Here is a 27388-nt window from a genome sequence, read left to right as displayed (position 1 = left end):
CTCAAGCTCATCACTTTCGTACTTTGTTTACACCTCATCAAAGCCTGCCCGCATCTAAATATCAATCCAAACGATATAACGACACCCAAAATACACAGTAGAAACTTTCCAACATCCATTATGACTCCTTGAGCCCACTCTCCCAAACCGGAGAACCAATTTCGCGGGTTCAACCATGACACCCAACCAGTCAGCTCATTACCTACAGCAGCAAGGGTGAGATTGTGTTTTCGACGAAATTCCCACTTTAATTGCAGAATATCATCCATCTTTTGGTCTATGACCTCTACCGGATCCTCGGTGCTATTGGTGATATACGTGCAACACTTTATGCCGTACTGTGTTGCCAATGTAACACAATATCCGCCTGTTACTGCTGTAAGATAATTAAGAACCATCCTATGCTGAACTAGTTCTGTTTTGTAAGCTTGAAGTTCTCTTCCAGTGTATCTAAACGTGTCATCATACATTTCAGTGATATTATCTAACAAATTGGCGAGTGCGGAAATGTATCTATAATTCATCACTCCTCGAGCGGTACGAGTGAAATCTAACGCTACCAGAACCTGAATCCCGGTGGATTCATGGATAAGATCAGAGGCCGGATGCTCTAACCTTTCTGACAGTTGTCTTTTAACTCGGTGTTCGTAATGAGTGTGAGTATAAGGAGCTTGGGCACCACGGTGTATGTCCTTCATTTTGTCATGTGTTACAGTCATCACTTCAGGCAATACTTTTTCAATATAACACAATCCTTCAGAGTTTGGGGCAAGCCACTTGTACGCCTTTCTCCCGCATATGAAATATGCATCATCGGGGAGAACATATGGGACGGAGAAGGACATGACCATGTTACAAACCTTCCAGGTGAAATCTCCTGACCCTAATTCTTCCATCTGCCTAATGCACGTATCGGTTTGTACGATATGTGCACAGTATCCTGGTGATACCTCCCCAACTCTAGTAATCCTATTTCCTAAGGTATATCGATACCGGAAAGATTTTCCTCTACTGGCTATGTGGCGTACGAGCTCTGTATCTGTAGGCATTCTATCTGCTCTGTGTGAAAAGGTCATGGTAAGGTTGCTCCATGACACTTCCCAATTTCCCGGTTTTCTGGGATTGGAGATGTTAAAACATATGAGGGACCTATCCACATGGTATTGGTGGAGCTTCAAACTAGGAGGGCTGGAGATGTTAAACCTCCGGTCCACCGGTCTCCCACCACTTAGCTCAAGTACCTCCCCTAACGTTAAAGGAAATGGTACTAGCCCTGATTTGCTGTGACCCTGAGGTACTTGAGAGCATACCCAACAATCGGTCTTGTTTAATACGTTACCCACTAGAGAGTGATAGTCACTCAATGGATGCCGGTTTATATGGATATTAAAACTAGATTGGCATTTCTTTATGCATCCATCTTCAACCAGATTATCACAGAGCCTACAGATACAATTTTCTTCAGCTAACAATCCATCACAATTTCTTCTATCGGATCGTTTTCTGATACTCGCCTTTGCTTGTTGGTTTGGTTGATCTTGGAAAACTACGCCTCCATCATCCTAATCGGAACCCATTCCAGAACCTCTCTCGACCTCTATGGTACTCTCGCCGGAATAGACTGCTCTGGTCAACATCATGGTCAACATCAAAATCCGGATCACAGTCTCTTTGGGCAAGTCCATCTTTGAGGAGGAAATGGAGAAGATTGAGAAGGGGGAAACAGAAATTTTAAGGGAGAGGGGATGGGAAGTGGAGAAAAACAATAAAAGGGAGAGGGGAGTCGACAACTGCTTCCGGTCTTCAAGGCTCAGGTGCCGCCTCAGTCCTCCTGGAACAGACACTCCAGTGATACAACCTCTACCGTCTGTTCCTTATCACGGGACTTCTCTGGATCAGCAACCTTCTTGCAGTGGGATGAATGGACCCAAGTCTCTCTCTCAGCAACCTTCAATGCTGTGGTGCTAGTCAATAAGACCTGGTATGGTCCTTCCCATCTATCAATAAGACAACCTGAGCGTAGAAAATTTCGTATCATTACATAATCCCCAGGTTCAATGTCATGACAATTACTATCTGGTAAATCAGGAATCACCAACTTCAGATTATCATTTTGATTCCTCAACTGCTTACTCATATTAATCAAGTACTTTACAGTTACTTCATTGTTACATTTCAAATCATCCTGAGGGTTAATCATGACATGCGGTTGTCGACCAAACAAGATTTCAAAAGGGGACAGATTAAGAGGGGACCTGGGAGTGGTTCTGATGCTATACAAAACAATGGGTAAAGCTTCTGGCCACGTCAATCCTGTCTCTGCCATTACTTTACTCAATTTATTTTTAATAGTGCTGTTCACTCTTTCGACCTTCGCACTCGCCTGTGGACGGTACGGAGTGTGCAGCTTGCTATCAATACCCATCAATTTACACATTCCTTGGAAGACATCACCTGTAAAATGGGTACCCCTATCGCTTTCAATGATTCTAGGGATACCATATCTACATACAAATTCCTGCACAATTTTCTTAGCTGTAAACATAGCGGTATTTGTAGCTGCTGGAAAAGCTTCGACCCAATTTGAGAAAACATCTATACAGACAAGTACATACTTTAAATTTCTACATGGGGGCAATTGAATGAAGTCAATTTGTATTACTTGGAAAGGGCCGCCGGCAGGTGGGATATGGGATGGTTCTGTAGGTATTGCCTTTCCAATATTCTTTCTCAGACAGGTAAGGCATGACATTGCTCTTTTACTAGCATGAGAGGAGAATCCTGGGGCGCACCAGTATGCTCTTACCAATTTGCACATCCCCTCCTTGCCTAGATGAGTCAGCCCGTGAGCTGCTTCAGCCAGACACGGAAGGTATGCCCTGGGGGCCACTGGTTTACCATGTCCATCCGTCCAGAGCCCTGAGGACTCCTGGCCATATCCCTTTGCCTTCCAGGCTGCTCTCTCCTGAGTGGAACACAAATTCTGCATTTCACACAACTTTCGTGTGTTGATGGTATTAAATACCATCAGTTGTGTGGTGTCTGTCCGTATGGGGGTAGCAGCTGCAAGCTTTGCAGCTTCGTCTGCTCGGCTGTTACCAAGGGATACTGGGTCTTGGCTATATGTATGTGCTTTACATTTGATAACAGCCACTCTGTCGGGTTCCTGTATCGCTGTTAGAAGCCTTTTTATATGAGCTGCATGCGCTATCGGTGTGCCAGCTGCTGTCATGAAATTTCTGAGCCGCCATAGGGCTCCGAAATCATGGACTACCCCGAACGCGTATCTGGAATCGGTGTAGATATTGGCTGACTTTCCCTTAGCCAATTCACATGCTCTGGTTAGGGCGACCAGTTCAGCAACCTGGGCTGAGTGAGGTGGGCCTAGTGGTTCCGCTTCTATGGTGTCTTGGTCATCTACGACTGCGTATCCAGTACACAAGTCTCCCGAGTCTGACTGTCTGTGACAACTACCGTCCGTGTAGAACGTGAGTTCTGCATCTTCTAGTGGATTGTCACTGATGTCAGGCCTTGCGGTAAAATTTTGGGTCAAATATTCCATACAATCATGTGTATCTTCCTTTGCATTAAATCCTCCTTCCCCATCACTCTCACCTCCCACCCTTTGTGCCTGTCCAGGCACACCTGGGAGAAATGTTGCAGGGTTTAATGCACTGCATCTCCTTATGGTGATGTTTACGGGGGCCATTAATGCCAATTCCCATCTCGTAAACCTTGCTGATGAGACGTGTCTGGTTTGGGCAGAATTCAATAAGGCAGATACCGCATGCGGTGTATGGATTGTGAGGTTGTGGCCTAGCACGACATCTTCGCTTTTTGTCACTAGCAATGCTATCGCTGCAACGCTACGCAAGCATGTGGGGAGGGACCGCGCTACCGTATCTAGCTGAGCGCTGTAGTATGCAACTGGCCTGCTGGCATCACCGTGTTTTTGTGTTAGTACACCTGCTGCGCACCCAGCACTTTCTGTTCCGTATAGTTCAAAGGATTTCCCATAGTCTGGCATACCTAGTGCAGGTGCCTGCGTTAGACACTGTTTGAGTCTCTCAAATGCTGTTTCAGATTCGTCTGTATGCGAAATCCGATCAGGTTTGTTTGAGGAGACCATTTCCTGCAAAGGTAGCGCCAATATGGAAAACCCTGGGATCCAATTACGGCAATACCCACACATTCCTAAAAACGTCCTGATCTGTTGCTGGGTTTGTGGCAGTGTCATGTCTCTAATGGCTTGGATTCTATCAGCGGTCAAGTGTCTCAGTCCTTGTGTTAGACAGTGTCCCAAATATTTTACCTTAGTCTGGCATAATTGCAACTTGTCTTTGGAAACCTTGTGACCTGTGTCTGAAAGATGAAACAGGAGCTGTTTCGTATCCTTCAGGGATGCTTCCAGTGAATCTGAACACAGTAATAAATCGTCCACATACTGTATCAATACTGATCCACTGTCTGGTTGGAAAGACTGTAAACAATCATGCAAAGCCTGAGAAAATATACTTGGACTATCTATGAAACCTTGGGGTAACCGAGTCCACGTGTATTGGACTCCTCTGTATGTGAATGCAAACAAATATTGGCTGTCAGGGTGCAGAGGTACCGAAAAGAAAGCGGAGCAGAGGTCAATAACAGTGAAAAATTTGGCAGTGGGAGGAATTTGCATTAGGATGACAGCTGGATTAGGCACTACGGGGAACTGACTCTCAACTATTTTGTTAATCCCCCTTAGATCCTGCACTAGCCTGTAACCCCTCCCCCCACTCTTTTTAACAGGGAAGATGGGACTATTTGCTGTGCTGGACGTTCTTACTAGAATGCCCTGTTGTAGCAAGCGCTCTATTACGGGAAAAACTCCTAACTCCACCTCTGGCTTCAGAGGATACTGTGGGATTTTTGGAGCTATCCTACCTTCTTTTACTTGTACTACTACTGGAGCTACGTTTGCCATTAATCCAGTGTCCTGTCCATCTTTTGTCCAAAGTGACTCTGGTATCTGAGATGTCATCTCTTCTACCTGGGATGGGTTCCTATTTGTCATAATGGTGTGTGACATTAATTTTGATGGGGAGTCTAACATGTCTCGTACTTCCTGAGCGTGATTCTCAGGGATGTCCAAGAATACACCTTCAGGAGTACAATAAATGACGCAACCCATTTTACATAGTAAGTCTCTTCCCAGGAGATTAGTTGGTGCAGATGCAGCCAGCAAAAAGGAATGCTTGGTATGCAAAGGCCCTATTGTAATCTCGGCTGGTTTGCTAACAGGGTAGTGCTGGACTACTCCTGTTACTCCCATGGCTGGAATTGTCCTACCAGTGGTTCTCATGCCCACTGTCGAATTTATCACTGACTTGGCCGCCCCTGTGTCTACAAGAAAGTTTAAAGTTTTACCAGCTACATTGATTGCAATTTCTGGTTCGTTTCCAAGACTAGCAATCAACTTAACTGGCTGCAGATTACAGGTATGGCCACACCCCTATTGGGTATGCTGACCTCCCTGAATCCCGCTGGCAGCAACTACTTGTGAGGGAGTTAGCTGGGAACTACCAGAGGCATGCCAGTCTCTGTTTGGGGGATATCTTTTTGTTTCCCCTGTATGTGGCTCAAAACTCCGCCTCTGTGGACCCTGCTCCCAATGTCGTGTGTTGTGTTGTTGTCTAGGGGGTTGAAAAGATCTTTGTACATTCTTTGTTCTACATTCTCGTGCAAAGTGTCCCGGTCTGTTACAAGAAAAACATGTTATTACACTTGCCTTACCCACAGGATTCGGTGGTACATACGCAGGCTGCCTTGTGGTCAGCGCCTGTATACTTACGGACATCAACTTATCACTTTGCGACTCCCTGTGCCTAGTGATATTTCTGTCGTGATCAATAGCAGCCTCTCTCAAGGTGGACACTGACAGACCTCGCCAACATGGCTGCGTGGTCTGTACCCTAGCTTTTAATGTTTCTTTCAAACCATCCATCAGTACAGATACTGCTACTTCTCGATGGTTTGGGTTGGTCTTAATGTCTTCTATACCAGTGTACTTTGCCATTTCTAATAGTGCCCGGTGAAAATATTCTGTTGCCGTTTCGGACTCCTTTTGCTTAATGGAAAATATTTTATTCCATTTAACAACGGCTGGGAAATACTCTTTTAGCTGTAAATTTATCCTTTTTACATTATCCTTGTTGTACACGTCTGTAAGCGGTACATCTTTATCCAATGCACAATCAGCTAAAAACTGAGTTGCATCAACATTGGAAGGTAAACAAGCTCTTAGCAGTATCTGCCAATCCTTGTTGTTGGGTTCTACCGTGTTACCTAAATCCCTGATGTATTTTTGGCTAGCAACTAAATCCTTCCTGGGGTCAGGAAATTCGGACACTATTGTTCTTAATTCCATTCTGGAAAATGGAGTGTACATGGCAATGTTCCTTATGGGAGTGGCTCCAGAGACATCTGTTTTTCCATTGGGGACTGCTATTACCCTTACAGGAGCAATTCTAACAGCCTCTTCCTGTGTAGATTCTACAGCTTGTTGTGGTACAATTGTTTCAGTGTAGTGCATGGTGCCGTACTTACCCGTTGACACGACCTCACCTATCCCTCCGCTAGGGGCTTTCACTAATCTCGTGGGTGTCGCTGTGCCTACTGTGGTCTCTGCTATGGTGGCTGCAAGAGAGAGAGCTGAAATTGTTGCTGAATCGTCTTCTTGATCACACTCCTGAGGAAGGTTCAAAACAGGGTACATCTTGCACGGGTTAATACTTGCATGAGTTATTTGGTTAACATCATTAACATTTACAGTGTTACTAAGAGTTTGTGTTTTACAACCCAGTGCGTTTCTCTCCGCAATCAACTTTTCTCCTGCAATGTATGGTGGGGGAGGAGCTGTGGCAATCAACTTCCTGACTGCCCCAGATCCTGCCGCCAGAGCCAAACCTCTCTGTATCTCACCTTCCTGGTGCCATAACTGTAAATAATCATGATGCTGAATTCGTCTCTTTGCTGATTTTACGAGACATATCCTCCTCCTTAAATTTTGTAACACTTCTGGACTGAAGCTACCTATTCTTGGGAATTTGTCCCTGTCTTGTACAGTCATTCTCTCCCATTCATCACATAAAGATTCGGTGTGAATTCCATATTTTTCACACATTACATATCGTGCCGACCCAACTGGTCGGTTCACAGAATCAACCTGAACCAGGGTTGATCGCCCCCTACCTGAGCAACTGGCCCCCATAGTCTGCAGGTGTTGCTTAGTCCTCCTTGGATCTCTGTATCAAGGTTTTCAGCAAGCCTTTTCAGACAACCAAATTACTCCACAGTAGGCCGGCGGTGGCGGTTTACCGAGTACCCCACTCACTCGCCCACCTCGACCAATACGACCTGATCACACCGACATGGTGCTGGCGTACTCGATACAGGGCCCCTATGGAACCTTCAGTTTACTGGAACATATGAGGGTTACCCGCAGGACACTTACTCTTTCCAGTAAAGGTGGGGTTGTTAGATAGTTCCTGAGTGACCAGCGAACTTCCCTTCCAAAAATAAAAAATTACACAAATCACGTCAGAATGTACAAATAGCGTTTGTGACCACTTTACTCTAATGGTATTAGGTCAGATCACTAACTACTGCACACAATTACGTGCGGTCCAATCGTTCAGTACACGAGCACTACTTGTCATGTACTGAAAGATCAATGGAATCGATGTTTCCGGCCGCGATTCCTTCAGCAAGAGCTTATGGCCTATATGGGTTCTGCACCAACACCCCAGGCGTTGTGCCACTGGACTTTTATAGCGGACCTTTTTACCTTATGACCTCCTGGTCTTGTTACCTTATGACCTCCTGGTCTTGTTACCTTTTGACCTCCTGGTCTTGTTACCTTTACCTTATGGTCCGCTATACTCTAATGCTCAAATATTATTTAACCAGGGATGCCTCCCTGGCCACCGTATATGTCACTTACACGTATGTCCCTTGACGAGTACCCGGCTTTCCTTTTGGTTCCACCTTAAAGTTATATAAACTTTTGTATACAAAACACACTCACTCAACACATGTACACTTTGTTTCTATATCTATTTCTGCGCAGAAATTGTCTTCAGGCCAAGAGTGTTACCAATTAGGAGCAGGATCTGTTAAACTAAATTTCAGATTTTTCCAAAAATAGATTTGCGTTATTTTCCGCTTCGCGTTATCTACCGCTGTGCGTTAATTATCGCCTTGCGCTAATTATCGCTTTGCGCTAATTCAACTTTTTTTCGTGACTTGAGCTACGTGAGCGTAACCGGACGCTACGTTGCGTAATGAACGCTGCGTGCGTCTGCCTTTTGGATTGCGTACGCTAGTCTTTGTTAGCGACACGTGTACGCAATGCAAAGGATCCACCGTAACACAATATATTTATTTATCAATGTAGGTGATCCCTGATCATCTACCGCAATCCACACTGACTGCCTTGTATCTCAGACAAACCGTGTGTTTGTTCTATACTTTAACTATCACCTCTACTATTAAATAACAGCAAATCTCTTTTTAGCACTTTCTATCAACTATAAAATTTGGCAAACAGGAATAGTGATATACGAAAAAATGAAATACACAAGTGAAAAGAAATGCAGGTATGTATGCGTACGCAAGACAAAAGAAAAATAAACAGTTTTAAAAAGACACAAGCGTTTTGTTCTTACTTCCGGTTACCGGGTTCCTTCAGCACTCTTTATCTAAGCGAAGCAGACGCTTATCCCGTCAGCACTGTGAGACAACCTCCCACCCTTTGCTGGAGGGATAATGTCCGCTGATCCACCTAGTGCAGATGTGAAAAGGACCGGACGAGCCCGCAATTGACAATGCTAAATTCCTTTGTCGTATAAACAACCCTTTATGAAGCTAAGAACACTGTACGCTGTTTACTTAAGAAGTACCGTAATGGTACGCTAGTTGCGTAACGATCGCTCAGCCGTAGGCGAGACGCTCAGGCGTCACGTTCGCTCACGGCCCAGGGATCACAGGACACGTTATTGGTTATGTCTAGGGGAAAGATTCGCTGTAACGTAGCGTACGCTAGAGACCACGAGGAGGTCACCAGCGATGCAGACGCTCACAACACTATACCTTTATGTTAAACCTTATACCGATGAAACACACAGAATACCTTAATGTGAGTACAGGGTGTAAATGCAACCTTGTGTAACCTGACTAACTACAAAGCTGATTGAGCGTCACCGACGCTCAAGTGAACACTTAACACTATAGTAAATACACTGATACTGGTTTAGGTTTCCAAAGCCTATTAACTGTATTATATCTAATATACTTGTAAAAGGGGATAACAGTACATATGATACGCTACAATATAACAGAGACTTCCTAACCACAGAACTAAACAATAAATACAATAAGACAATACTACGCTGACCTAAATGAAATACAATACAATACTATAATACTATAAGGTATTTAAGAGAAAAGAGGAGAGAGAGAGATAGAGATAGAGAGAGAGATAGAGAGAGAGAGAGAGAGAGATTGGCTCGCAGAAAGACAATGATTATGGAGAGAACTTACGCACAAAGGGTATGATCGCCAGCGCCTCGATATCCAGCTCCCGATTATCAGCAGATAACCGTTGATGAGAGAGTGAGAGCTGGATGTGGTCGGCCTGCCTATTTATGCCCCACACACAATGCAATCTCCTGGTCCTACAATCCCATTGTCCATTGGCCGAAGGAATTCGGCCCTGTATCATAACAAAAGGTCATAGGGTGATTCATACAGGTGGGCTGTGACGATTTCCAACAGCTCAGGTGGGTGGGAAACTGGGTTTCCCGCCGCATACCTGAGTATGTGTAAATCATAGAAATGGACATAAACTTCTTATGTCCATAACTATTCGCACGAGCGATTAATACGCTCCAAACCAACACCGGAATATTGCTATTTAAATACTCTTCCGATGGGTACCAAACACTGCAGTATGATTCCTGTTAGACCCTTCGTACGATGCAAAGAGGGACTCCTCAGCTCTGGGACATTGTACTTTACCCAAACTTACAGAAACTATCAAAGGGATCATGATCTATAAACTACATTAATTGTGAACATTTGTAACTAATGAGTCGCACGCTACGATCACATAAACTCTACCGTAAATGCGCATACTGCGCGTGCGAGTGCACGCTATTGCGGGTATGCGCTTCCACGGGAGAGCGTACGCATGCGCAGCACGGACCAGTGTGCGGTGCAAATATGGCAACGTGCATTGAGACATTTTTCTGACTTTGACAATATATATATATATATATATATATATAGGCACTCTCCAGATTTTGCAAATATGAAAAAAGTGTTCTCACTTATTTTGATATACGTTACATAATCCACTTGAATAGTATCCTCAAGCGCTTTTGGCCCTCAGCGGGCCTTCCTCACAGCAAATGATGAAATCAATCAACATATTATCCCAGGCATCCAGCAGTTTGGTGCTCATTAGGACAGGCCGTAGCCTGCGATGTATATTGTTATATGTAAAGTAGCATTGTTATGAGGTCATGAGGGGGCGTTTTTGGCGCCATTTTTAATTAACACTTGGTGTATATAGAGCCAGTCAGGCATGACCACTTTTACTGCTGGATGCCTGGGATAATCTGTTGATTGATTTCATCATTTGCTGTGTAGTTGCTGCATATAGCCTCCTGAGGAAGGCCCGCTGAGGGCCGAAAGCGCTTGAGGATACTATTCAAGTGGATTATGTAACGTATATCAAAATAAATGAGAACACTTTTTTTCATATTTGCAAAATCTGGAGAGTGCCTCTATTTACTTTCTATAATTACAATGCTCTGACATTGGAGTGGACACCCCAGTCGTTTTTCTTTGAAGATGTGAGTGCGACCTTCACTGGATAGATAGATAGATAGATAGATAGATACAAACAGAAAGTTCAGCACTCACCAAAGCAAGCTCGCTTATTTTCACAACATCAATAAATAAATGATGGGGGTTTAGTTAGTGAATTGGCCAATGCACGGAAGCCTGCAAACCGCTCGCAAAGGTACCCCATCTTCATGCAGGTCCTACACTATCACAGAGTCTCAAAATTAAAACCTGGCAACTGTGTCACACATAATATAACTTCAAATATGCCCACTTGGTTTACTGTGTATCTACCAAATACTCCATGGCTTTTAAAGGTACACTAGTCACCTGACACTGGCTGATAAATTACTAAAGAACAGCTGACTCAGGTTTAAGATAATTGGGCTACATGCACCCCACCCTATGAGTGGTGAGTTCAGACACTGCACCCCGCTTCTGGGGTGGTGAGTGCTGTGGTTTTTAATTTGTTGCCATATTGTAGGGTTAATCTTTGGTTAACTCATATTAACTTTGGCCACAAGCTTTGTTCATGCACCCCTATGCAAGCCCAATTATCTTAAACCTGAGTCAGCTGTTCTTTATAACAATAAAGGAAGAATAGGAGGGGTCCAAGTACAGAATCTTGGGGGAAACCTACTGGTGGTTAAAGTGAACTCATGAGAGGAGACAGAGAATGGTGAGAGAGGTGGGACCACCGGAGAGGGCAGTATCACGCAGACCAAGTGACTGAAAGATTTGCATTTTGTTAATGATCTTGGTAGGAACAGCAAATGTAGCTTGGATTATAGGTACAATTCTTTTAAACCACTTGTCCTTCGTGTGATCCAAGGGTTGTCATTAGTATTAGTACCTGGGGCGAGTCTGGGGTGCAGTTGCCCCTGGATTGGTGGGGCTGGGCTGCTTTGGGGTAGCACACTGCGAGATCTTATTTAGCACCTCCTTAACACATTTATTAATCCTTCAGGTGTTTTAAAGGGTGGTCTTCAGTATGCAGACTGTCGGTATCCCGGCACACAGTATACCGACCCCGGAATCCCGACAGCCGACATACCGACACTTTTTCTCCCTCGTGGTGGTCCACGACCCCCCTGGAGGGAGAATAAAATAGCTTGGCGCGCCACAGTGCCTGCAGCGTGGCGAGCGCAGTGAGCCCGCAAGGGGCTCATTTTGCGCTCGCCACACTGTCGGTATGCTGGCGGTCGGGCTCCCAGCGCCGGTATGCTGGTTGCCGGGAGCCCGGCCGTCGGCATACCATACTACACCCGTTTTAAATACACCTTCACTATTATATAATTTTTTTTATATTTATTTTTTCTCTTTATTAACACGTACTGACACTTTTCCATCTCACATTGTGCTGCCCTCCTGGGATAGCTGGCCATTGCCGGTTCATGGGGTTCTGCACCCTGGGCCCAGGGTATCAGAGGAGCAGTGTTGGTGCCTGGAGGCTTATCATATATTTACAAATGTATGTAACTAAGACCTCTGGTTTTCTAGTGTGTGTGTGTGTGTGTGTGTGTGTGTGTGTGTGTGTGTGTGTGTAAATATAGCCTTTCAAGTCTTGGTTCAGGTACAGCTTTGTGTGGTGGGGGACACCGGGGATTAATCCCCAATGTATTTCTAGCCTCCTGCTGCATTCAAATTTTAATTAGACGTAAGGAGGCTGCTATGCAATTCCATACAAACATGAATCTAGCCCTAGTTCTGATGAGCGGTTTTATGACGTAATGCAAGAAAACAGCCAGTGGCAGGTCAGTACAGTGAGAACATGTCACTCTCTAGCCTGCTCTATTTCATTGACTGTCTTCTCAAGACAGCAGTAAAATAAATAATTTGCCTGAACAGTGAACATGTGTAGTGATATTGTACACACGTCTATTATTGTTTTCTTTATGACAAGGCTACTAGTGCATCTTATAATAACATGAATCATGACGCAGCAGTCTGTAATGGTTTTGTGCGCTAATTACCTTGTTTCCGTTCCACAGTGGCAAGGTGAGACTCAGGAGTTCTGTCCAGGTGCCAAGATCATTCTGGTGGGCTGTAAACTTGATATGAGAACGGATATGAACACTCTGCGGGAACTGTCCAAACAGAGACTCATCCCAGTTACACATGAACAGGTAAGAGTCTTGTATGAATATCATTTTTAGAAACGTTCATATTGTAACGTGTATATAATATATATAATATTATATATCACTGAAATCACACCAGGAGCGCTCTTTTGTTTAAATAGTTTCCTTCATTAATATAGCTATATAAATAATGGTTTGATGACTTAGGTTTTGTTTGCAAGCTTAATATTGGCATGCAAATGAATAAATATACTGTATTAGAATAAAATGGATATTCTTCTTGCCATGGATCCAGTAATGGGTATAATTATACAACAGTTTAGTTAGTATGCCCAAGTGTTTAACTCCTTAAGTGCAAAGGAGAGAAGCAGCATATAAATACATTTTGTGGATATAAGATATTGTACCTGCAATAGTCTTGAACCTGTCAATGACAAAGGTGTGTGTTTGCATGGAAATGCAATGAGCAGGATACTTGCCCTTTTATCAGCGTCACCAATCGGGGGATACAATGACATTTTACTGCCATCTTTGCATCAAGCAGCTTTAACCCAGAAGCCTTAGTACAGCAGAAGCAGCAGCATCCAGAATCCCAGTGTGTTCTGTTCACACAGACACATACAAGCAGTGGTGGCTGCTGCCCCTGGGCTCCGATCACACATTGCAGGGGGGAGCCGGTCAGCACATATAAACGTTCATATGATGTGTGTAATATATGCGCTGGCTGAGCATCCTTTCTGGCTGCCTAGGCATTCTGAGCAGAGGTCTGATCACTGCTGTAAGCAGCAGGACATTTAATAGTGTGACTTCTCCTTTGGTAGGTGCCATCCACCAGAAAAAGCCCACAAGCCACCATAGCGTTAATTCCCCCTCCCCTGTCATGTCAATAAACAGCATGTCGGGTCCAAAGTTACCCCAATGATGTATGTTGGGTCCAAAGGTTATGCACTATCTAGAATCAGGTGCCCATGTACTTTGCACCAGTAGCGGAATAGCTGCATAGTTCCCTCCAGAGTATTAGCCTCTCTTAAGGCCCGTACACACTGGCCGATATATCGGCCGTTCTCTTGAACGGCCGATATATCGCGGGGCCGTCGGCCAGTGTGTACGGCCGATACGTCTGTGAACTCCATCATTCACAGATGTACCGCGTCGGCCCCGCAGCACAGCCGACTGCCAATATATCTACCGATTATATTGGCGCGTCGCTGTGTGTGTACGGGGCGGTCGGCCAACCGCCCGTACACATGCTGCGGCGGCCGGCGGTGATTGACAGCTGAACTGGGCGGGCGTCAGTCCCCGACGGATCGGGCAGTGTGTATGCTGAACACACTGCCTGATCCGTCCATAGATATATCTGCAGATCAATTGATCTGCAGATATATCTATTAGTGTGTACCCACCTTTAGATATACAGGTGCGTCCTTCCTTATTGTTGCTGCAGTCACATTAAACAGCCCTTCTAGTTGTGCCTAGACGTGAGCATGATTATGAACGCTAAGCATCCTTTCTCCCCCCATGCATCTTATTTGCATTGCTATGCGAATGAGGTGTACAAGCAGACTTTGCTGATAAAAATGAAGTGCAGCATTTGTATATTCTGTGTTACTGCATACAAAATACTACATTACAGTGTTTTCCTGCGGATACAGCCGCAATTGCGCACAAAATATAGGCATGCTGCATATCATCGTGAATCTTAGTCACGTAATGATGTGACTAGGACACATTTTTGGGGGAAAGAAAGACACTAGGTGCTGGCGGCCCTCATGTGCCCTTGAGTGCCGCTACTTAATGAGTACAGAGACTAGATAAGAAAGGACACACCTGTAGGAACACTGTAATCTACTTATCAGGTTGAGCCGTACAAAACTTGTCTCGCATTACGTTTTTTTCATTGTAATGCTTCTATATGATGTTGGCTCTATACTAACATACCAAGATGTCAACACTGTCTGTACAAAAAAAGTGGCTTGTTCTCTTATGATGTATGATGAGAACCTTCTTGTGTTCCTAAAATGGAAACACTTGGCCTGTGTTTATACAGTTCCCACACTTCATTCCTACCATGTCATACTCCACATCCTCTCCAGATCTGCTTAGAAGAGGTTTACATTCCCATACCTAAACCATGGATCTCTTTTTCAGCTTATTCTCTGCAGACTAAACAAAAATGACCAAGAGAAGATGTTATTTATATGTGCACATGAGAAAATGAATTTATAAAGTATCTGTCACACACATTATTAACTTCAGAAGCTGCAGAAATAGCCTGTAAGGCTGTGTAAGGAGCAGCAGTACCACTGCCATTCACATATCACAATATGACCGAGAAATACCAGCCGCTAAACAATGTTTAGTTTTTAGTTTTTTAATTTTCTGGGGTATTCTAATTCATCCTCTATTATTGGGGTCAATTCTATTCAGCAACAATTGAATAGCGCCGGGAATTAGCTCCCGTCGCTATTCAAATCAGCTCATGTTAAGTCGGTGAAGGCCCGTTCTCGCCGACTTAACAGGTTGAATTGTTGGGAGAATGGGCATTCTCTGACTTAAATCCCCGCCGCGATGCTGATTCCCAACAGAATCAGCCTCGCGCCAGCACTTTTGTCGGATTTCCTCTCTCACCCCCCCGGGGGTGAGAGAAGAATTCCCGACAATTGGTGTCACTTGGCGCTGTATTGAATAGTGCCAGGAGCTAACTCCTGGCGCTATTCCACTGTCGTTGCATAGAATTGACCCCATTGATTTTAGCTTGTAACACCATAGGGCATATTCAGTTAGCTGCGGGGTTTAGCCTGTGGCTAATTGTTGGCTCCGACCCATTCAATTAGGTCCAGCAGCCCTGTGTATAGCAAGGATTATTCCTTGCAACCTCAGGAGCATCACATCATTTAGCCTGCCCCCTCCATGCAGCGCCACGACTCCCGTGATTGTCTTCCCATCCTGCCCGCTTTACTACTTTACTAGAAAGTGACATGGATTCGGGAGATCTGCCTACTGTTCCAGGAGACAATATCCGACAAATCGGGACCCCCTCCAAAAATAAATAAATGTGAAAATACTGTAGCCACCATTCAAAATGCACAAAAGATTTGGTGAGCAGTAGACAAATATATAGTAAGATGCAATTCTAAATATGTTCGACGGGATGTAATGCCGTCCAAGTCTGGCGGCAGTGTGGGATGCCGCCCGAACTCAGATATTTTTTTTAAAGGGGCAATCACTTACAGTGCATGGTTTTGCCTTGTAAGTGATTGCCCCTTTAAAAGAAAGTCCAAGTTCAGCCGGCATCCCGCACGGCCACCGGACTCGGACAGCATTACATCCCGCTGCTTGTGTTTTAAGTGCTGTGTTTAAAACACAATATTGTGAGATTATTAGGAACGTGATTTATCAACTTTTTCTGCAAATCTGAACTGAATTTTCCTGCTCTTACTCTAGGGCAGCACGCAGGGCCGACAGATTGGAGCAGTGGCCTACGTTGAATGCTCATCCAAGGTGTCAGAAAACAGTGTGAGGGACGTCTTTCATGTAACTACCTTGGCCTCTGTTAACCGTATTCACAAGAATCTCAAACGCAGCAACTCCAAGAGGGGACTGAAACGCGTATCGCAGCTGCCTGGACGGACTGAACTGTTGAGCGAGACAGAGATACGCAAAGACCGTGCCAAGAGCTGTTCTATCATGTGAAAGTCTGCCTGGCTGTAAAAAAAAATAAAAAAAGTGTGTAGAGGTTCCACTTTGCACCAGTATAGGGGCATCCAATGCACAGAAATAGCAGGTTTTGCTTTGGCCAGTGTTGTGTAAGCATAGTTAAGACGCTGAACTATTTCTGGATCGCTGTAGGGAAAAAAAATGATGGAAAATGCAAGTCAATGGCGTTCTAAAAAAAAAAAAAAACACAAAAAACAGCGCATTCAAAGTTTGCTTTTGTCCTGCTGATTCTGTCCCCATAGTGTATTTATATGCGCACACAGCTCGCGCCCATTGTACAGAGCTAAGAGGAGGCGTCTGTGTAAAGCCTATGTAATGTGTGTATATATGTATGTATGTTTATATGTATATATACACACAGATGATGCACATTGTGTAATGGAGAGGTTTGGAAGGTTGTGTTGGTTTGATAATTAAAGCATTGTTGTAATCCAAAAATATAATTAAATACAATTTATTGTTATGCTGTTGCTGCTATTTTTGTGGTGTTAAAATTTTACTTGTTGACAAGATAGTGAGATGAGGGTGATCTAAAGGGCCATAACCTTGTACACACTCACACTGTTATTAATACTATATGCTTTATAGAGCAGGTAATGCCACATTTAAATCATACAACAATAAAATACTTATAAGAAATATAATAAAATTTTTGTCATTTTTGATCGTTGTTCAACAGCAGTCTTAACACTGCTGCTATGTAGCTGTTGTTGAACCACAATTCCCAGCATGCCCAGCTACTCTTTGGGGTATATTTACTAAAGTGTGGGTTTATATAAGTGGAGATGTTGCCCATAGCAGCCAATTGGATTCTACTTATCATTTATCTAGCACCTTCTAGGACAGTGATGGCTAACCTTGACACTCCAGCTGTTGTTGAACTACACATCCTAGCATGCCCTGCTACAGTTTTGCTATTTGGCCTCGCTAAAACTGCATAGGAGATAATAGTTAGATTCGGATTGGTTGCTATGGGCAACATCACTAATTCTATAAACCCACACTTTAGTTAATATATTTCTTTGATTGAGACATGCAGTATCACAGTATCTGAATGTTACCTGCCTCATAGACTATAGGACATATCACACATATCACGAGTATGCAGTTGACGAATAATATTTGCGTGTTATATGCAGCATTCACCTGGGTGAAAGAGGGGAGCTGCCATTGGCAATGCTGTCGGGTCCCTGTCACCTTGTCCCCGCTGCCGAGCGGATCTCTGCACCTGTATAATGTAGTTGGCAGATGCTGGGACTAGCGCATGTGCAGTAGCAGTGACGGTACTGCACATTCACCAGTACCTCCAAGTGGGACTTCCTGTAGTGTATGTGACTGGAAGGTAGGACTTCCAATAGGAAGTCACTGCCAGTCACAGTGAAGCCAGTATAGTCTCACGGACTACACCTGGCTCACTGACATGAGCTGAGATGTTGGATTTTATTCGGTGGGGTGGGGGGGGGGGGGGGGGAGCTGCAGTCTAGCACATAGGTAAAATCTGCCACTGAATACTAGAGAAAGCGCCACACGGAAAACAGAAAATGCAGCTGATCATGCTATAGTACTAAGCACTGCTAATCAGAAAATTATAATAAACACCGCAGTCTAACATAGGGAGGCCAATCCCGGGATTTGGGCCCAAAAATGCCGGGATTTGAATCCCGGGATTGGAGCCTCCAATCCCGGGATTCACGGGATTAGAGTGCGCATGCGCAGTTTTGCCGGACAGCGCTGAGCACTATAGCTCAGCGCTGCCCGGCTGTCAGCGAGGGAGTTACATCAGCTATGGACACACACATACTGACCACGCTGGCGGCATTTCAAACGTAGCGCCGGCCGCCAGCCAATCAGAGCTGGCAGACCGGCAGCCAATCAGGGAAGCGGCAGCAGCCGCGGCCCCTGATTGGCTGCCGGACTGCCAGTTCTGACTGGCTGGCAGCCAGCGCTACGTTTGAAATGCTGCCAACGCGGTCAGTGTGTGTGTGTCCATGGCTGGTGCCCGCGGTCCGCCTAAGTAGTAAGTGTTTATCTTATCGCTACCTACACCCACACTCTCTGCTCCTGACATCCTCTCTGCTCGCTACACCCACCGGCACCTTCCCTTCCTGTACCTTACATGCTCACTACACACCCACCCTCCTGCTGCTCCCTACACCCACTCTCCCGCTGCTCCCTACACCCACCCTCCCTTCCTGTTCCTTACATGCTCCCTACACCCACCCTCCCTTGCTGCCCTCCACATATACTTTCCCTGCTCTCTACACTGCTCCCTACACTGATCCCTACTGCAATCCCGGGATTGAGCATTTTTCAATCCCGAATCCCGGGATTGAAAAAATGCCCCGGGATTGGCCTCCCTAGTCTAACATAGAGCAGAATTGAGATGCCTAGCATCATTTTTGGCAAAGAATATATGGGCCCACCAACCGCAACCAGGTGAACTCATCTGGGGGGGTCCCTAACACTAAGTTCAAGTCCAGTTCACGTGCTCTGGACTTGAACTTTATTGTTAGGTACCCACCAGATGAGGTCACCTGGTCGCATTTGGTGGGTCCATATATTTTTAGCCAAAAATTATGCTAGGCACCTCAATTTTGCTCTATGTTAGATTGCAGAGATTATTACAGGTTGAGTATCCCTTATCCAAAATGTAAAATCCCACATTTTTGGGTCGCCTACTGAGATAATGACAAATATATATTTTATATTATGTGTATATATAGATATATAATATAATAAACATAGCAAGCAAAAATCCGCCACTCAGACTGACTCCTCAGTACAACTTGCCCGGTGCCCTCCGAATTAGGCTGCAATTCATACAGCCCCATACAAACATCTCGTGCGGCGGCACTCGGGACTGCTTAATTAGAAGAAATCACCGACACATAGTAATGCTATCTAATAATAAATAAATAAATATATATAAATATATATATATATATATATATATATATATATATGTGTGTGTGTGTGTCATTATCTCAGTAGGGAAACCAAAAATGTGATTTTTAATTTTGGATGAGGGATACTCTACCCTGCATAAGTCTTCTGATCAGCAGTGCTTAGTACTATAGAGTGTGCATCTGCATTTTCTTTTTCTGTGAAAATACAAGTCTCCGCATGATAACATGTTATTATGTTTGGAATTAAGGTGTTCAGTCCAACCCCCCCTCCTCATATACAGTGTACTAGAAAAAGTTTCCTGAACTGCAAATGTGGGAGTATTTCAGACACAATTCTCTTAGTAAATCCTTTGCATTGGGATAAATAATATGAAATACAGGTTTATTAAATGTAGGGGTATAAGCATTGAATAACTTCATATATTTACATCATTTTAAAGGAAAATGTGGGTTTTGTGCTTGAATCTGCCACAAAGAAAATAAAACTATAGCAATAGCTTTTGGCAGAAGTAACAAAGGCTCTTTTTAATCCCTGTGTAAGCGGGCCTGTACGTGATGTACTGTATCTATTATGGGGGTCACCTGTCGCAGGCCTGTGTTCCTCAGCATTACTTTCTATCTCATCCTGCTCGGAAGATCTTAAATCAGCCTCTTCTTTTTATTTCTAAATTGCAATGGCCTTTTCAAGGACGCCACACTAATGAGATTTAGATGGCACACAATGTAATAGCCTAAAAGGGAGAGTGAAGCTATGATGGGAAGAAGTTTAATGTGACTTGTTTATGGGGGTCAGAAGGTGAAACAGGAACAGTGACGTCTTCCAGCAGAAAGAATACACGGTACAGAATGAAAGATGAGCAGACATCTGTTCTTGGCAGTACAAATCCCACATTCAAAGCATATCTTCCCTATCACAATAAAATAAACATAATGTATTAAATAAACATTCTACTTGGCTGAGAAGGAAATCACATGACACACTTTTTCCTTTTAGCAAGCATTTGTTTCTACTTTCTATAGAATTTCCTTATGTGTGCATTATTATTATTAGCCCAGTTTTGAAGTTTTGCAGGAAGGTTGAGTGTTCCCTGTGTTTGAAAAATTAACAGGAGCTCATTGGTTGGTACATAATCTCTCCCCAACCTTTGATAAATTTCCCCCACAGCCTGTAAAATGACAGGAGCTCCTAACCTTTTCGGGCAGGGGGGGGTTACTGCTGCCCATGCCGGAGAGGAAGAGCAGACCACCGACCAACCGGTACCCAGCGCCTGTGAAATGATGCAGCGGCTTGAGTGCGTATGCGCAAACCCACAGTTTCTATGGACTGATTCAGCTGCAGTCTATAGACGCCGGAATACCTTTCAATATCAGCAAGATTTCAGGGGCCTGTCCTGCCATCCAGTGATCATTGTGGGGGATTAGAAGGTAATTACCCTGATGCCAGCACTGGAGCAGGCACCTCCAGTGTATGGCAGTAAAATGGCAACGGGGGTCATTTATCAGAGTGGCTTTGCCCACTAAGGTGCAGTCGTGCTACTCTTGCTGTGTAATCAGAGGAAATTGACCCTATGAATCAGTCTTACAGAAGGGTGTAGTATGGTATGCCGGCGGTCGGGCTCTCTGCGACCAGCATACCGGCGCCGGGAGCCCGACCGCCGGCATACCGACAGTGTGGCGAGCGCAAATGAGCCCCTTGCGGGCTCGCTGCGCTCGCCACGCTGCGGACATGGTGGTGCGCTACGCGTGCCACGCTATTTTATTCTCCCTCCCAGGGGGTCGTGGACCCCCACAAGGGAGAATAAGTGTCAGTATGCAGGCGCCGGGATCCCGACAGTGGGCATACTGAAGACCACCCTTACAGAAGGCTGTGTATACACAGTTCCATGGAGCTGCCATGTTAGTGGCTTCTCCTTTCTGTAAAGTGTTCCCAGGACACAAATCACGCATTTCTGTTACTACACTAATAAACCTTATTTCATTTTGTTTTGTTTTGTACAGATACAGCCAATTATAATACTAATAAAAAAAACCACTTCAGCCAGCACCTTTTAATAATTACCTGTGTCAGCGCAGGGTTCTCCTTTGTTGGTCTGTTAACTGTCTTTATCAGGGCAGTGAGAGCCATTGGTGGGGAGGGGGACATGCCTCTGCTCATAATATCCATTTCAGTACATACTCCATACAGCAAATATTTATTTCATTCTTGAATATACTGAATAGAAAATGTTACATTATTCATATATTATCTGAAGTTATTTTGGCAGTGGGACCAAGAGATCTAGGACTTCAGTCTGACAATGCAGCTATATCTTTAATACAGTTTTCAGCATTACTGACCATTGACAGCCACTCCACAGAGGGGCTTCCTGCAGTCAGTTTGGTCTGTGAAGTAGTTAAGCCTGTTTAGTTACACTCTGGTTCCATCGCCTAATTGGTATGAAATCATAGACATGACCCTTCATTCCTACATCCCCTGAACGGTGTGTTTTTGCATATTCTCTTGTTTAGACCGCTTAAATGTGGTACTCTGCGTCAAGGGGGGCCAGGATAGGTGATTGGAATGGCCTTTTATACATGGCCAAAGTAGAGTAAGGGTGTATCAACATGAAATGCGTACCTAATACTAAATTAGGTAATTGCGCCTTTTTGGAGTTGGATTACTTATGGGTGCTTAACCCCAGGTACAAGTTGCGAGCTGATGATGATAAAAGACAGCCACTGCCCATCTCCGATTTGGTGAACGTCTCTAAGACACGCCAAATTTTGCAAATATAGTGTAACTGCTGGGTCTACATTGTAAGGATTACGGTGTACTGAACAGTTTGTTTTTTTGTTTGTTTTTTAAAGGAAGTGTTTGGATAGCCTATGAAAGTGTGAGCTGAATCTGCCTACTGTAACTGTCATATAAATCCGCAACACAGGCTGTAACAGCTCACGTGTAAGTGGACTTGCTCCACAAAAGTAACAATTTTACATTTGCACCTAGTTCAATTTTCTTTAAATATACTCTGTGACTTGGGTACTTATTATTTTATTATCTACATTTTCTAGCTACTTTCTGAGATGTTTGAGTTGTGTACAGTATATTTGCCCATATTCTGTACTCATCGTGAAGCCACACCTCGCTGTCTTTCTTGACCGTCTGTTCCTGTTAATTGTTTAGTTAATTGCTACCTATGCAGATTTGGTCACATCAAATACTTGCGGCCAAGTCTGTTTTTATTCCCGTTGGGGCACATTTTAAATTGGTCAGACTATAGATGAGAGGCGTTGTGCTTAATGACTGTTCACTATGATATATACTGCACTATGGCGAAAGGGGTATTTACCCTCTGTATCTTCAGTCTTCCCACTGTCATACACGTGAGCTTTCACCTAGGTCAGTGATGGCTAACCTTGACACTCCAGCTGTTGTTGAACTACACATGCCCTGCATCAGTTTTAGCATGGCCAAATAACAAAACTGTAGCAGGGCATGCTGAGATATGTAGTTCAACAGCTGGAGTGTCAAGGTTAGCCATCACTGACCTAGGTAGATATCTACACATTCCAAAGAGCATATGAGACAGTACTGTAGATATCTCATCACAAGATTAAACTTTTTATATGATCTATATGAAAGTGAGATCATCTAGCATTATTTATAAAAGAGCCTCTAAAATTACAATAGAGTTTTTACATAACACGGGGTAAAAGAACAATAACATGGAACAGATAGTAACCAATAAAATGATCGCTTTCATTAGTCTACTACAATAGAGAAAAACATATAGCTATCCCTAATGCACACTGAGTGAGAAATAATACTACATAATGGGGGTAATTCTGAGTTGATCGCAGCAGGATCTTTGTCAAAACCATGGTTGCTCAAAACCATGTGCACTGCAGGGTAGGCAGATATAACATGTGCAGAGAGAGTTAGATTTGGGTGTGGTGTGTTCAATCTGCAATCTTAATTGCAGTGTAAAATAAAGCAGCCAGTATTTACCCTGCACAGAAACAAAATAACCCACCCAAATCTAACTCTCTCTGCACATGTTATATCTGCCTCCCCTGCAGTGCACATGGTTTTGCCCAACTGCTAACAAAAATCCTTCTGCGATCAACTCAGAATTACCCCCAATAATCAGATAATACAGAGATCTTAGTTGCGTATATCTGCAGATATAGGGTCAAGCCTCTAGGCCAAACGGCAAGGCGTCTCTTTCACTGGGGGTCCCTAATACTAGGTGTGGGTCCGGGGTGCGGGACCCCATCATGTCGGCACAGGTCGGCTACCCCAGGGCAGCACACAGGTGAAAGTTAGTGAGGGTTAATAAGAAGCACAAAAAATATACAATGTGACAGGGAAAAACTTAACTGTTAATAAAGTGTTAGGGTGTGCCAACCTGAAGCAGCCTAGCCATATCAACACAGGGAAATTTATGGGGAGGGTTTGGGGTGCAAATTTTTTTCCCTGTGTTTGTATGGCTAGGCTGCTTCAGGTTGGCACACCCTAACACTTTATTAACACTTACGATTTTCCCTGTCACATTGTATATATCTTTGTATTATTTTAATCACACCTCACTTACATAGCACTTCTGTGCTTCTTATTAACCCTTACTAATTTTCACCTGTGTGCTGCCCTGGGGTAGCCGACCTGTGCCGACATGATGGGGTCCCAGACCCACACCTAGTATTAGGGACCCCCAGTGACAGAGACGCCTTTCCGTACGGCCTGGGGGCTTAACCCTATATCTGCAGATATACACAACTAAGATCTCTGTATTATCTGATTATTATGTAGTATTATTTCTCACTGTGTGCATTAGGGATAGCAAAATGTTTTTCTCTTACCCAGAATTACCCCTCCCTTTTAGCACCTGAGTGACATCACAATCTGATTGAGCAACTTACCAATAAATGTGCATTGTCTACTACAATAGCCAACATAAAAAGCTAATGTATGGTTACTGTGAGTTATAGTGTATCATAGTTCTTCTGAACTGTAAAATGTAATAATCATACTGGTATCTTTTATAAAATATATGAATATAAATTCATAAATATATATGTACTGTATATATGTAAAAATTATGTTTCCATTCCCTGAATTCATTAGCATTTTGGCCTCATATTTTGTTTCCTGTACATCAGGGTGCTAAATCTATTTATGGGGTGTGGTATGATATGTCAGAGGAAAAGAAATTGAATCTGTACTACAACATCAATTCAGTCAGAATATATAACCAACCTGATATATTGTATAAGGGTTGTTAATACTATAGTCCTCCTGATATATAATTGGTTGGTGGTGCACCATGGAGTAAAGTACAGTATACTCAAACAACGGGGGTGGACCAAAGAGGTAGGTTTGTCATTATAAATCTCCTTTTTAGTGCACTCTTATTTGTATTGTTATACGTAATAAAATGTTAACAATTTTTAAGTTAATCACACCAGGGGTCGGTTACTGCCAGGACAGCAGAAGCTTGCGCTCTATCTTTCACTCCTGTGCAGGAGGTTTGTCTCTCTCATTAACTTGTTCACTGCTGTAAGAGCAGACAAGTTAAAATCAGAAGTCTCTCCTAAATGGTGCCACAGAAAACTTTACAACACCCTCCAGATACTATATGCTTTGCTAATTACACACAGTTCTCCTACAGATGTGTCCTTATACATCTTGCCTCAATACGCCACGCAGCAGGAGATGCCTGGCGTGGGTCAACCAGCAGCTCCCAGTCAGCTCTGCTACTGTCGGGCATCTTTTTGGCCGTAAATTCATCTTATTCATATCGCTATGTGACTAGGATGCACAAGCAGTTCATGCTGATTAAAATGATATGCAGAATGCCTGTATTATGTGTGCGACTGTGGCTGTATCTGCATACGAAATGCTACATTACAGTGATTTCCAGGAAAACATTGTAACGTACCATTTCATATGCAGATACAGCTGCAGTCATACACATAATACAGGTTGAGTATCCCTTATCCAAAATGCTTGGGACCAGAAGTATTTTGGATATCGGATTTTTCCGTATTTTGAAATAATTGCATACCATTATGAGATATCATGGCGATGGGACCTAAGTCTAAGCACAGAATGCATTTATGTTTCATATACACCTTATACACACAGCCTGAAGGTGATTTTAGCCAATATTTTTTTTTTTTTTTTTAAATCACAAAAGTTTATTGGCAAGAGCAAAACAATGACAGATGAAAATAATTGACATACTCGGAGCACAAGAACATCAGTATACATAGAGTAGAAAATTAAGTGCAAGAGTTTGTCCCTATGTTATCTGTTATTTAATATTTACTTTTTTATTTTTATTTTTTTATTTGTTGTACTCTTTATTTTAAACAAATCCAAAAATAATCAGGAGTTAGGAACAGGATTAGTAAACAGTATAGAATATTCCAAAGGGTCAACCAGTGGAATCCTTGGAAGGGCTTGTAGGAGATTACCGAGAGAGTCCGAAGGAAAAAGAAGTAAGAGTGGAGTTAAAAACTGAGGTGAGAAAAGAATGAAGAGAAAAAAAAAAAGAGTATAAAAGCAGAAACAAGTCTCGGGGGGGGGGGGGGGGGGAGAGCGAGTCGGGAGAAAAGTAATGTGGGGAAAAAGGGTAAGTCGAACTAGGAGAGACCTGGGAGAGCTACTTGAAATTTAGTGTACCAGGGTGTCCAGACGCCGTGGAATTTGTCCACTGTGTTGTTCATCAAGGAGGAAAGATATTCCATCTTTGCTACAAACCAAACGCGGTTCATGAGTTCAGGACTGGTTGGAGGGGTGGGGAGTTTCCATGATTTAGCAATCTGGAGTTTAGCTGCACAGGCTATATGCATAGCCAGTTTGTTTTCCGGCTTGGATAATTGGCAGGCTGGGGCACACAGGAGCAGCGTCTCAGGGGACAGGAGGGCGCAGTCCGGAATAAGCGACTGGATAAGGTTACGGACCATTATCCAAAAAGAGGCTATCCTCGGGCAGCTCCACCAGATGTGAAAATACGAGCCTACTTGACCACATTGACGCCAACAGAGGTTAGAAGTGTTCGGATATATTTGGTGTAAGCGTTCGGGAACCAAATACCATCGCTTGTAAACTTTGTAGGAGTTTTCCTTGATGGAGACGCTAATAGAACATTTAGAGATATTCAGTCGGACAGATTCCCACACGTCATCTTCCAGGGGAGATCCCAAGTCAGTTTCCCAGGCAAGTTCATGTGCTGTGCGGGGGGGGGGGGGGGGGGGGGGGGGGGGCGCAATTAAAGACAAAATGGAATGATATTGTTATGCACACCAGTGCCTGCAGGAAAGTACTGGTGTCAGGACTGTTATGCACTCCAGTGCCTGCAGGAATGTACTGGTGTTTGAACTGTTATGCAAAACAAATGGACTTACAGACAGACTGGGGAATATGACATAACGTACACAGAAGGTGATAGGGTAACAAAATACACACAAAGTGAACAGAGAAGCCCAGAGGCTAAGGAACTGGGTATCTCCCTTGTATTAGAACTGCTCAGATGAGTAAAGCAAGATGTTGTGTTTTAATACGTAGAGAACCCGAAATGCTGTTGCTAAGGGCAACAGCAAAACCCTAAAGGGTTACCAACGGGTGTGGCAGTAAACTCCTTGGTCAGAGATGGAATGATAGACACAAGGAGAGTCTCCACAATCCTAATTCTCACTTGCAGTGCACAGGTTCAGCTTACTGCCACTAAACTGACCCCTGACACCTAGCAAAGTGAGACAGGATTAGACAGGCAAGTCTTAGAATACAGCCGCAAACTTGCTAAGTTCACAGAG

General features: G+C 43.8%; 1 protein-coding gene across 1 annotated transcript in view; it reads left to right on the top strand.

Moving 5' to 3' along the window:
* RND2 (Rho family GTPase 2) overlaps positions 1-17148 on the top strand; it is a 212241-nt gene extending 195093 nt beyond the window's left edge. Inside the window, exons 4-5 of the mRNA XM_063960073.1 lie at positions 12879-13013; positions 16413-17148. Coding sequence (XP_063816143.1) covers positions 12879-13013; positions 16413-16661 — 384 coding nt within the window. The 3' untranslated portion in view covers positions 16662-17148. The remainder of the gene's footprint in view (positions 1-12878; positions 13014-16412) is intronic.
* The last annotated feature ends 10240 nt before the right edge of the window (positions 17149-27388 follow it).

This window comes from Pseudophryne corroboree, chromosome 3, assembly GCF_028390025.1.
Source record: "Pseudophryne corroboree isolate aPseCor3 chromosome 3, aPseCor3.hap2, whole genome shotgun sequence".
In the NCBI taxonomy this organism is placed as follows: Eukaryota; Metazoa; Chordata; class Amphibia; order Anura; family Myobatrachidae; genus Pseudophryne; species Pseudophryne corroboree.
This window is presented reverse-complemented; position numbering and strand designations above follow the sequence as displayed.